The following is a 13,803-nucleotide window of genomic DNA, read 5'->3' on the forward strand; positions in this document are numbered from 1 at the left end:
AGTGAGATTTGTAGTTCTGTTCAGGAGGTCTCCCCTTCCAGAGAGCATAGTCAGATTGCTGACCTCCAGTGCAGTTAGGCAGTAGCTTGATCTTGGACATGTCTCCCTATCCAGCTGGATAGATGGTCATCACTCAGCTCTTCCCTTCTGTTGACATGGTCCCTGTGTTAGACTGATAGCAATGCACAAAGCAGTAGAGGCTTGATTGGAGCAGTGTGTTGACCCTCCCTCTTCAAACTGGGGAATGAAAACACGACTGGGTTAAATTCATTTTTTAATGCCAGTCAGGATTTCACCTTTAATTTAGCTAAATGTTTAGCTTAAAAGTTCTGTGTCCCTTTGAGGAAAGGGCTCTGTTTCAGCTGCTGAACTGTAACATAGCGTGCTTTCGTACGTAAGCAGTGTCCTTTAAAAACGTATGCATTACATCTCGCAAATTAGAAGGCACTGAAGTGCGGACGGCCAAACACAGGTGTAATAAAGTAGAAAATTTATAAGGAATACTTAAGGTTAATCGGTGCTAAAAATATATTTAATCAATTGGCTTTGTCCTTACTTGAACCAGATGCTTTTACAGCAACTGCAGGGTTGTGGCGCACAGAGCAAACCGCAGCACAGTGCGTGTGTAAGTGAGACCGCTAATCGGAGTTCTGATCTGTAGAAGACTTTACAGACGAAGATGACTATTCAAAAGGAAGATGCAGCCCCCTGCTGCCCTGCCGCCAATGGCACATTCTCAGGATTAAGTTATTAGAGAAGGAGCGCTATCCCGCTCCCTCCTATCAGCGTTTTGAGATTATAGAGGTATTGAGAAAAACAGTTTATTTTTACGAAATCCAGTGCAGTAGATTGGAATCTTCAGATGGCCAAACCAGAGTTGTATAATCATATAATGCTTTCATTACAGCATGATGGAAATTATTTAAATAATTATTACCCTATTTGTTATGGTGAACTGTTTGTGCTGCTGTTTAGTTGTATTCTCTCCCTGATGGAATATAAATGTATATCTGTGAGGACCCTATGGAGGCTGACCTGTCTCCTGCCTGAACTCAGGACTCATAACTACCTGTAGTCAGTCATTCCTCTTATTTAGTTGTATTCTCTCCCTGATGGAATATAAATGTCCGTCTGTATGGGCCCTGTGGAGGATGACCTGTTTCCTGCCTGAGCTCAGGACTCCTGCCTGCAAGTAGGCATTACTATGTTATTTAGTTGTATTCCCTCACTGATGAAATATAAATGTTCATCTGTACGGACCCTGTGGAGGTGGAGCAGTCTTTTTTCTAAGCTCAGGACTCATAACTACCTGCAAGTAGTCATTCCTGTTATTTAGTTGTATTCTCTCCCTGATAAAATATAAATGTCCATCTGTGAGGACCTATCTCCTGCCTGAGCTCATAAAAATACCTGCAAGTAGTCATTCCTGTTATTTAGTTGTATTCTCTCCCTGATGAAATATAAATGTCCATCTGTGAGGGCCCTGTGGAGGCGGACCTATATCCTGCCTGAGCTCAGAACTCCTAGTTGCCTGCAAGCAGTCATTACTATGTTATTTAGTTGTATTCTCTCCCTGATGAAATATAAATGTCCATCTGTGAGGACCCTGGGGAGGCTGACCTATCTCCTGCCCGAGCTCAGAAAACTACCTGCAAGTAGTCATTCCTGTTATTTAGTGGTATTCTCTCCCTGATGAAATATAAATGTCCATCTGTGAGGACCCTGGGGAGGCTGACCTATCTCCTGCCTGAGCTCAGAAAACTACCTACAAGTAGTCATTCCTGTTATTTAGTTGTATTCTCTCCCTGATGAAATATAAATGTCCATCTGTGAGGGCCCTGTGGAGGCTGACCTATCTCCTGCCTAAGCTCAGAACTCATAGTTGCCTGAAAGCAGTCATTACTATGTTATTGAGTTGTATTTTCTCACTGATGAAATATAAATCTTCATCTGTACGGACCCTGTGGAGGTGGACCGTTCTTTTTCCTAAGCTCGGGACTCAAAACTACCTGCAAACAGTCATTCCTGGTATTTTTTAGTTGTATTCTCCCCGTGATGGAATATAAATGTCCATCTGTATGGGCCCTTTGGAGGATGACCGGTTTCCTGCCTAAGCTCAGGACTCCTAATTGCCTGCAAGCAGTCATTACTATGTTATTTAGTTGTATTCTCTCCCTGGTGAAATATAAATGTCCCCCTGTACGGACCCTGTGAAGGCTGACCTCTCTCCTACCTGAGCTCAGGACTCATAACTTTCTGAGCTGCTGGAGGAGAATGTATACAATATTAAATAATTGCACAGGATTTATATAGCACCAAAAGTTAGCGCAGCGCTTTACAAAATGAATGGAGAGCGTACAGTTACAATGCAGTTCAATACCAATAGGGTTAGAGCTCTGCTTTTGAAGGCTTACAATTTACAAGTTAATAATCAAAAGTTAATCTCTGAGAGGTAAATCTGCACTGTTTGACAAGTTCAGGAGTGGAGTTGCAAAAAAACTACAAGCACCTGCTGGTGATTGGTTGCCTTTAAAGCAGTCATGTCCAAAGTCTGGCCCGCGGGCCAATTGCGGCCCGTGTTTCGGTTTAATACAGGCCCCAATGAATCTCTGAGCGCTGCTGGGATCTCTGCCTCTTTTAATGCCGTGGGACTGCTCGTCCTCAGTTGGCGATCTCTTGGACGTCGCGGGATTTGGTGCGTTCTTTCTCCCTACGCTGTGAGTTCACCGCACACAGCCACCTGTAGGCTGCTTTCTCGTGGAGCCAACCGAGGATCGGAGTAATTTGTACAATTCTACTGCCTGTTTTAAGAAGTTTTTCTGTAAGTGCCATTTTATTAATTAAACCCTTACCGTATATACTCAAGTATAGGCTGACTTTTAGAGCATGTTTTTTCATGCTGAAAAAGCCCCCCTCTGCTTATACTCGAGTCACTGTCTCACTTACCTTTTCCCCGGTCAGTGCGCATGCGCTGCCACTGCTCGGGTAAGCCCGTACACGTTCGGCTATTCCCAGGCAGACGGCGCATGCGCAGTGACATGTTGGCGCCGGGCGGCGTCATTTTTAGATTGTAAGGCGGAAAGGTAAATGAGACTCCTCCGCAGCACTGCAGGTAAAGGTAAGTGAGACTCCTGTACCATGCCCGCAGCACTGCATCTCCTTTACTATCTGTGCCCTGCCTGTACCATCTCCTGTGCCCTGCCTGTACCATCTCCTGTACCATGTCCGCAGCCCCTGCATCTCCTGTACCATGTCCGCAGCCCCTGCATCTCCTGTACCATGTCCGCAGCCCCTGCACCATGCCTGCAGCCCCTGTTTTGGGATTCGTGGTGGTCCAGTTGGGTCAAGTAGCTGCTGCATTTCCCACCCTAGGCTTATACTCGAGTCAATAAGTTTTCCTTGTTTTTTGTGATAAAATTAGGTGCCTTGGCTTATATTCAGGTCGGCTTATACTCGAGTATATACGGTAGTTTTAAATACAGAAGTACGCACTTAGATGCTTTTTATTCCTATATATACCTTCATGTGCTGGCTGGCTGACACATTATTCTGCTGGTTAAACAGGAGACATGACTGGTCCTTACATACATGGGATTGCCATTCACAAAGCTGTGAGCAGGTGGAAAGCTGAAGATCATCTTCCACTCTTCCCTTCAACCTTTCTTTTTGGTGGAGTAAAGTGTGTATGACCTGCTGGTAATACAGGGGGTCTTACATTACAGTGAGGGGAGCGCATTGGATTGCATATTGGTGAAGGGTTTGTCACCTGAAGTGGATCAGGTTTTCTGGCACCCTCTCTTTCATTGGACCCTACTTGTTTATTTAGGGAATTTTGAGTCTAAGCCCCCCGTTCACACTGGGGCGACCTGTCAGGCGACCTGGTCGCCTGACAGGTCGCCGTAGGTCGTCTGGCATAGAGAAGCTGTGGACCCGTTCTAATAGGAGCGACACAAGTCGCTCTGACTTAGAAAAAGGGTCCGGAGCTTCTTTGAGGCGACCTGGAGCGACCTGCATTGACTTCAATGTTATGAAGTCCGTGCCGGCCACTCCGAGGTCGCGGTGCGAGCAGCGCGCCGCGCCGCGACCTGTGGGGTCGCCCCGGGAAGTCGGATCGCCCCAGTGTGAACGGGGCCTTACTGCTTTATTTATTTGTTGTGTGATAGACACATTTTTTTTATTGCGCTGCACTGTTATTTGAGTTTTTGTATCTTTGCTAGGCTTAGTAATGTTTCTAGCTTAGTGTTCAGCGTGCAATTCTTAAAATAGTGCATACAATTTCATAAAATAGTTAATTTGTATTTAATTTTAATGGTTCAAAGAATGTCAGGCAAAATGGTCAGCCCTCACGCATGTTCACTTCATCAAGTCTGGCCCTCTTTGAAAAAAGTTTGGACACCCCTGCTTTTAAAGCAAATCTGTCTGCCATTTTAAAATGTTAAAACTAAAGTTCAGCCTGAGAGAAGCCGCAGCAGGGTGCCTGTTCTTCTTTGTTAGCTAAAAAAGACTCCCCTCTGATCTTGGGTTTTATTAAGAGCTTGGCTATCCTGAACTTTGGACCAGCAAAGTGGAACCTGTTTTCAAAGAGACGCTCATGTAACAAAAGTTTTCTTTTAGGCTGCTTGTGGTGTCTGTCCTTAGGCAGGACTTTTAAGAGTTCAAACAGGTTCTCTTTAAAGTCTCATTTGTTTCAACTAAAAATACTCACAATTTTCTGGATGCTGTGGAGGTTCATCTACAGCTGTCCACAGGTGACCATGAAAGCTCCCTTGTACCAAAAAGAAATTGGATTCTTTCCCCCTGGAAGTTTAGAAAAGAAAAGATTCCAGAAAGCATCAAAAATGTAGTTACCCTTCTGAGTCTGCTCAGAATTAATATTCATTATGAGTTTTTTTAGGCGTGCAGGTAAGATGTAACCGAACAGTTGTGTGTCTCGGATATTTCGTTCATCCGAGGAGATCTCCGAGCTAGGTCCTGGGAATACACTTGGTAAAAAATTGCTAGTGTACCTGTTGGACTTTTAAAACGTTTATACAAAAATGGAAAAGTTGCAAACAAGCCTTTTATTGCAGAATAGACATATTCTGCCTTTTAGACCATAAAGAATTCTTACCTGTTTGCTCTTCTCCTGTGTGCATGCACAGCTCAATGTACAGTCTTGGCATCTTCTGGGTGTCGGGATGAATGAACGCCTGAGGAGTTATTTGATCCCGGAGTGGGCAATCAGGATGGCCAAAGATTCCAAAACCCCATTACACTCTTAGCCACTGCGTCCTTTATTTCCTACAGGTTCTCCTCAATTTCTACGGACTACATATCCCATGGTACCCTGCTGCCTACAAGCTGCAATTCCTTAATTTAAAAAAAAAACATCTAAATACCTTTTTCATAATCGATATACAGCTGTCACATGACCCAGCTCTCTCCCAGCCTGTATGCAGAGAAACATAGGCAGGAGGAGCTTCTAGTCCCCTGCTGCTGGTCAAATTTAAAAAAAAAATAGCCTTTGCAATACAGAGTTAAAAAATATCAATAAACGGTTTTAAATTGTCATACAAATATATATTTAAAATCAAATCTTTATTTTTTTTTTGGCAAAAACATGGTGTGGGTAGATTTCTGCCAACTGTGAATTTCTGTGTCACACCCCTCCAGTATGTGTTTTAGAATAAGAGGGAGGTGAAGCCTTCTGTAATCTACATGTAATATCCCACCCCCATTGTGTTTAGCTGGTTAGTGGACATGGAGGAGGAGGGAGGGAATGAACTGTCGTTTACCACTGTGTATACACCCACATGTGTGAATCCCTAGCTGAATTGGGGACTTGGACAGAATGTGGAAGTAGAGAACAGCAAGATCAGCCAGTTTTTTTGCAGAATACAGAAAACAAATCTCATAGTAACTGTGTGAATATGAACAGCATGTAATATACCATCTATAGGTAGTTATATTTTTTTTTTTTATGATACGGGTTTAGTGACCCTTTAATCTCAATACTATATTATTAAAGTGATTTTTTTTTTTTTTAAATAACAAACGTGTTATACACACCTGCTCTGTGCAAGGGCCCAGCCCCCCCGCTCTCGTGTCACTGGATTGGATTGACAGCAGCGGGAGCCAATGGCAATAATATAATAATGGGGGGTCTGTAACACTAAACCATTGTCTTGCTGCCAGCTCCTCTTTTAATCTTCTATCCTGCATTGTATAACTGGAAAAAAAAAAAAGCCTCTAAATACATTTTTGAAAAGTGTCTTTAGGTCTGTCACGTGACTCCCAGCCGCTCTGATAACACAATCCAAGGCTACAGCAGGAGGAGCCGAGCTCTCCCTCTTACGTCAGCCAGTTGTCATGTGACCTCCGAGCTGGCCGCTCGGCTCCTCCTGCTGTAGCCCTGGATTGTGTTATCAGAGCGGCTGGGAGACCTAAAGATACTTCTCAAAAAGGTATTTAGAGGCTTTGTTTCTTACAAGCAGTTATACAGTGCAGGATAGGAGCTTAACAGAGAGTGGCTGGCAGTGAGATTTGACTGGTTTATTATCCGCAGCGGGGAGGGGGTGCAGACAGACACAGACACAAGGAGCTGACAGATGGGGAGGGGGAGAGCAGAGGGAAGAGCTACAGGTGACGTAGGCACGCAGGCTGACCACGGTGGTCAGGGCTCATTAGCCATGATTATCGTGGTTAGCACAGAGAGGGAAACAAAGAAAGTGGCAGGATCAGCCAGGTTTTTTACAGTTTCCAGAGGGGCAGGTTAGACAGCACAAGTACCTGCTATAAGGAAAGAGGATCTCTCTTTTCCTATTTATTTATTTTTAGGGTTACAAATACTTTAATGCATAGAATGCGTGAAGGTGAAAAATCTTGAGACTTTAAGAGCCCATTCACACAGGGGCGACACGACTTGCCGGGGCGACCTGTGAAGTCGCGGTGCACAGCTTGCACCGCGACCTTGGCGCGACATGCACGGACTTCATATCATTGAAGTCAATGCAAGTCGCCTCCAGGTCGCCCCAAAGTAGCACAGGACCCTTTTTCTAAGTCGGAGCGACTTGTGTCGCTCCTATTAGAACGGGTCCTGTGCTAATCAATAGCAGGCGGCCTGACAAGTCGCGCTAGTGTGAATGGGGACTAAAACTTCTTTATTCTTGGGCTTCAGTGCTTCTCAGAGCCACCAACCCAAAGCAGTCTATTCTTTTCTGGATCAGTGACTTTGCACATGCCAAAGCCAGAGACAGCCAGCCAAATAGCATTTTCACAAGGCAATTATCCTCCATAACATTTTTTTTGCAGACTTTCTTTAACTACCATGCCTTCTCTCTTCTTGTAGCCTTCGCTGAGCTGCAGACGGACATCCACGAGCTGACCAATGACCTGGACGGAGCTGGCATCCCCTTCCTGGACTATCGCACCTACGCCATGCGCGTCCTCTTCCCCGGGATTGAAGACCACCCTGTGCTGAAGGAGATGGAGGTAAGCACCACGGTATTGTTGTAGAGAGCCTGCACCCGCTATAAGTTCTTTGGCTCAGTGTCAGGAAACGGATGAATGCAAGAAGAATGAGCACGTGTCTAATCTGGGAGTTTGGCTCACACATCGCGCTCATTACACTGCTATTGTTCAGCAGGGGAAGAAACAAGAGCAACAAATTGCTGGTTTTTCCCCCTCTCTGGGGCTGCCCAATGACTTCCAGATCCCTCATTGATAATGTCAGGTGTTGATAAATCCGTTCGCCGTCTATTGAGTCACCAGACCCAGCGTGAATGTGACTGTGGCAGTTCTAGGGCTCGGCTTTCCAGCAGAATCTCTAAGGCTCCATTCACACCTGAGCGTAGCGCAGCGACAGGTGCTGCTGTTTTTTTTTTTTTAATAGCTTTTTTTTTTAAATTCAGCCCTCTCTAAATAATCTGGGAAACCGCGCAATTTTATCCTTCGATGCAGCCAAAGCATTCAATAGTGTAGAGTGGCCATACTTGTGAGAGGTGTTGAAGACAACGCTCCAAAGAAGCTCCTGTACTAAAGGCCCGTACACACAAGTCGAAATTCGGCCGGGAATTTTCGTCCGATGACCGATCTGCCGATTTTCGGCTTGTTAGTATGGTGCTCTCGACAACCGACTCCGATTTCTCGGCTGAAAAAATCCTGGTGTGCAGGCTATAAAATTTTTGTCCACCGTCAAAACACGTCCGATTTTCGTGCAGTCAGTACAGATTTCGACAGGGAAAAATCTTATGAGTGAGACTGAGCATGCTCAGAGATGAAAGAACACAAAGAAAGCAATCCAACACATGACATCACTTCTGAAGTATAATTCTGTCGGACGAAAAAATTTGTGTGCAGTCTAGAGCACATTCCAACCAACAGACACCACTCTGGACAAACGACCGGTCGGCCGAAATTCGTTGCGTGTGTACGAGGCTTAAATCTTGGCATATAGAACAAAAAGTGTCTGGACAGCCGCACTTCAATGCAAATATTTATTGAGAAGAGGATAAAATACCACAGCATACAGAGGTACAATTTAAAGACAGCTGATGCGTTTCACACTACTAACAGTGCTTAATCATAGCTATCATGCCTAAATCTTGTCACAGAGCCAGGAACATTTGCAGTTGCAATTTTTGCAACGATTGTAGCATGTTTTGTCGCTTGACAATTGTGGCAAAATTGCACTGCATTTGAGGTGGCGTTAAAAAAAATAATGGCATCACAAACGCGTTCCCCGTTTTGATGCGCGTCTGGAATCGCAGACAGAATCACAGAGAATCTGCCCACGATCCAAATCGCTCAGATGTGAATGGAGCTTAAAGCTTGCTATTTATGTATCAAAATCCGGATTACTTAGCAGAGAATGACTGAATTTCGATCCATCTATGGCCATTCCCATTCGAGAGGAGTCAACATAGTGATCTATTCCTCTCAAACGGGATCGTTAGAAAATTTGTGTTCAATCAGCCAATGCAGCCAGTCATCTGAAGATGAACGAATCACTCACTGCAGCTATTTTATTTTGACAACCGATGCCACCAGCTGTCCAAGTACCCAAACAGGGGCTGTATCTGTTTGGATGTATATGTGTGTGTATATATATATATATATATATATATATATATATATATATATATACACACACATAATAGGGTGAACTTCGACATGAGCCAATGAACCTACCAGCATGTCTATGGAGTCTTGGAGAAAACCCATGCAAACACACTCCAGAACACGCACACTCCATGCAGATGGTGCCCTGGCCGGTTCCATAGTAACAGCCTTTGTAAGATCTTCAATACCCCTGCCGGTCACAATACATGCATACATACGTTCTAGAAGTGTGCTCATGTAGAGCGCTGAGGCCCAGCACTGTTCTTGCACAACAGAGCGAATAATAGCGCATTGTTCAGAAAATTCTTATTGTGGCTTATAAACCGGCATTTATGCCTTTTCCTATGAGCAAGTTTCCTGTTTCCAACAGTCTAACTGCCACTAATAATCACCATTTGAATGTTTCAGGGGTTTTTTTCTGTTACGTTAATGAACTGGCAGTGCAGAGTTAAAAGCTGGTAAAATTTATGGCTAGCAGGGTTTATATGACTATTTAAAAAGAGGATGCCTTTTCATTTTTTATGCAACAAAAACTCAGCATATAATTTATGCCGAGCGCTGTAAATTATAGGGCGATGGCTGCAAAAGTGATAATTTACGGCAGCAGCAAATGTCATTTTTGGAGAAGATAGAGGATTTTTTTTTTATTGCAGGCTTTTAAGATAGTATTTATGACTGTTGCAGCGATAACCCGACTAGGAGACGGCAGTGGCAGTGTTGATGAACTACAGTTCTCAGCATACTGTGGATGACTTAACAGAAAAATGTGTCTACATTGTAAATTAGATTTGAATTATGTAAAAAAAAAAAAATAAATGAACGCAAAGCAACAGGTTTACTTTAAAGGCTCTGTCCAGGTTTTTTACTCATTTTTTAATTTATTACAGGTACTTCAATAGCTCCGTTAATTTATGCAGTGCTTTACATATACGTTGTACATTCACATCAGTCCCTGCCCTCAAGGAGCTTACAGTCTTGGGTCCCTAAACTCAAATTCATACATAGACATACAAAGGCCAATTTAGTCAGAGCCCATTAACTTACCAGAATGTCTGTCGAGTGTGGGAGGAAACAAGAGTACCCGGAGGAAACCCACGCAGGCACAGGGGAACATGTAAACTCCAGGCAGGTAGTGCTATGTTTGGGATTAGAACTGATGACCCTGGTGCTGCTAGGTGAAAATACTAACCGTTTGGTGACTGTGCTGCCCATTTTTGGACCTTATTTCATGTTACACCCATATTGAGGGTCATTATCCGCCTTCTATACCTTAATTGCAGGGAGCATGGAGGACAGAACAAGTAAACTATTTCATGTCCTATCTGACACCACAGCATAATGACTGCACAAAGCTGTGCCCATGATCCCTCCTCCCTAAGCCTCTTGTAGTCCAGCTGTGCTTTCTCCAGTCTCAAAATGGCAACTGCATACCTCCATATGGACGTGAGGCCAGGAGAAAGCTTTGCAAGAGCCTGTGCCTTGTACCTGTGACAAACTGATTCTACAGGCATCATTGCAAAAAAATTGTAAATACACATTGATCATGAGATCGGTATTGCTGCATTGTACTACCACTTTATTCTGCCACCCCTGCAATATCCTCCTCTTTTACTCTCTTCTATTCCATTCAGCATCAGAAGCTGAATTAAATACTTAGTGGTTCTGAGACTGAGTATAGAGGAGCTTGTGACTCACTCCATGTGACAGCACTGGGACAGTTTGAGCTCTGTAAAAAATTGGTTGTCTTAAAGCGGAACTAAACCCTTCTATCCCTTACAGCCAAGGAAGCCGCCATCTTAGCCTCTGTTTTATCTGCAGTTGTCAATGTGCTGTGCATGTGATCAGTTATTGCACTAGCCATTTGAAGGCTTGACCGTTCAGAGTACAAGCAACTATAACAATTATTATTCATGGTATACCTTGAATGTAACCGTTTTTGTAAACCATTAAATTGCTGGGTTTAGTTCCACGTTAACTTCAAAGACTACAAGGCCCAGCATGCTCTGACAAGCAGCTGTGTTCAGTTTGGCAGCAGGTGATCATCAGCCCCTAAAGTGTGGAGCAGACATGTGTTTCTGATAAAACATATGTAGATGTAGTTGATATATTACTGTGTTCAGTTTTGCCCCAGATCCCTGACGTAGTGTCAGCCGGTCCCCCACCTGAACAGGAAGTCACTGCAACCACAACTATATTAAAAATTCTTACAGTATTATATTACAATTCCCAATTGTGAAAGTCAAGCCAGTATGTGAACCAGTACAGGCTTGGAAACCTTTTAATGAAAATTGAGAACATTTGTTTTCGTTTAAGGCATTTTCAGAATAGGTGTAAGTTTTTGTTTAGGGAGCTGAAGATCTGATTGGCTGCAGGTTGAATTATTCCTGCGATTGTTCTAATTGGCCGCAGCTTTGATTATACCGGCTATATTGGATCAAACGGGCCTGGTTCTACCCTAGTTTAATGCTCTACTGAACATTGGGCCAATCAGAAAGAAATAAAATATTTAATGGTCAAAACCTTGTCACATAACAGAGCACAGCAGAAGCTAGGTTCAACTTCCTAATGGTGTACATGTCTGAGAAATCAGTCTGCAGGAAACTTTGTCTGGGAAACTTTTTCAATAATGATTATCATTGCCTGACCGGTCTAGCAAAAAATAGGAGTTGGACATCCTGGTTGCCAAAGGACCCATTTGGGATTTGAAGAGTCCTGTGATAGACCACTGTTGGCTAAGCGTTTTACCGACCTCATCTTTTTAGAGCATTGGTCTCCAACCTGTGGCCTGGTGGCCAGATGCAGCCCTTTGCTTGCCCTTATATGATCCTTGGGGCACTATTGCTCACTAAAAACAAGCCACTATTCCTCAGACTAACACCATCAATGGAGCACATTCCTTCCACTCACACCAATAATAGGGCTCTATTCCTCCTACTGACACCAATAATAGGGCTCTATTCCTCCTACTGACACCAAAAATAGGGCACCATTTCTCCTGATGCCAGTGAGGGGGCCCCATTCCTTCCACTGACACCAAAGATGGAGCACTGTTCCTTCCACTGACACCAAAGATGGGGCACTGTTCCTCCTAGTGACACCAAAGATGGGGCACTGTTCCTCCTAGTGACACCAAAGATGGGGCACTGTTCCTCCTAGTGACACCAAAGGTGGAGCACTGTTCCTCCTAGTGACACCAAAGATGGGGCACTGCTCCTCCTACTGACACCAATGATGGGGCACTGTTCATCCTACTGACACCAAAGATGGGGCACTGCTCCTCCTACTGACACTAAAGATGAGACATTGTTCCTCCCACTGACACCAAAAATGGGGCACTGTTTCTCCCACTGACACCAAAGATGGGGCACTGTTTCTCCCACTGACACCAAAGATGGAGCACTGTTTCTCCCACTGACACCAAAGATGGGGCACTGTTTCTCCCACTGACACCAAAGATGGGGCACTGTTTCTCCCACTGACACCAGAGATGGGGCACTGTTTCTCCCACTGACACCAGAGATGGGGCACTGTTTCTCCCACTGACACCAGAGATGGGGCACTGTTTCTCCCACTGACACCAGAGATGGGGCACTGTTTCTCCCACTGACACCAGAGATGGGGCACTGTTTCTCCCACTGACACCAGAGATGGGGCACTGTTTCTCCCACTGACACCAGAGATGGGGCACTGTTTCTCCCACTGACACCAGAGATGGGGCACTGTTTCTCCCACTGACACCAGAGATGGGGCACTGTTTCTCCCACTGACACCAGAGATGGGGCACTGTTTCTCCCACTGACACCAGAGATGGGGCACTGTTTCTCCCACTGACACCAGAGATGGGGCACTGTTTCTCCCACTGACACCAGAGATGGGGCACTGTTTCTCCCACTGACACCAGAGATGGGGCACTGTTTCTCCCACTGACACCAGAGATGGGGCACTGTTTCTCCCACTGACACCAGAGATGGGGCACTGTTTCTCCCACTGACACCAGAGATGGGGCACTGTTTCTCCCACTGACACCAGAGATGGGGCACTGTTTCTCCCACTGACACCAGAGATGGGGCACTGTTTCTCCCACTGACACCAGAGATGGGGCACTGTTTCTCCCACTGACACCAGAGATGGGGCACTGTTTCTCCCACTGACACCAGAGATGGGGCACTGTTTCTCCCACTGACACCAGAGATGGGGCACTGTTACTCCCACTGACACCAGAGATGGGGCACTATTCCACTCATTTGAATAGTTAAGCATTGTTTACTCACAATGGTCCCCAGAAAGTCAGAAGGGCAGTAAACTGGCCCTTTGTTTACAAAGATTGGAGACCCCTGTTTTAGTGATGCTAGCCCTATAATCAGTCTGATTGGCTACAGCTGACCATCATACCTATATGAACTTCTTGAGCATCTTATTCCAAAACCATGGACATTATTATGATGTTGGCCTTTGCAGCTGTAACAGTCTCTTCTCTTCTGGGAAGGTTTTCCACAAGATTGTGGATAATGCCAGTGGGAATGAGAATTTTTGAGGTCAGGTACAGTACTGGTGTTGGAGAAGACCTTGCTTGCAGTCGGTGTTCAAACTTGAGTACACTAGGGTTGAGGACCGGTACTGCTTTTGGATGAAAAGGTCTGGCTTGCAATCGCCACTCAAATTAATTCCAAAGGTGTCCAGTAGGTTGAGGTCAGGTTTCCTCAG

General features: G+C 44.8%; 1 protein-coding gene across 3 annotated transcripts in view; it reads left to right on the plus strand.

The window, feature by feature from the left end:
- PLXNA1 (plexin A1) overlaps positions 1–13,803 on the plus strand; it is a 531,430-nt gene that overhangs the window by 462,386 nt on the left and 55,241 nt on the right. For all 3 annotated transcript variants that reach the window (XM_082265085.1, XM_082265087.1, XM_082265086.1), the window contains exon 21: positions 7,328–7,470. In XM_082265085.1, the coding sequence (XP_082121211.1) occupies positions 7,328–7,470 (143 nt within the window). The remainder of the gene's footprint in view (positions 1–7,327; positions 7,471–13,803) is intronic.

This window comes from Pelophylax lessonae (genome assembly GCF_965119305.1).
Source record: "Pelophylax lessonae genome assembly, chromosome: 8".
Lineage (NCBI taxonomy): Eukaryota > Metazoa > Chordata > Amphibia > Anura > Ranidae > Pelophylax > Pelophylax lessonae.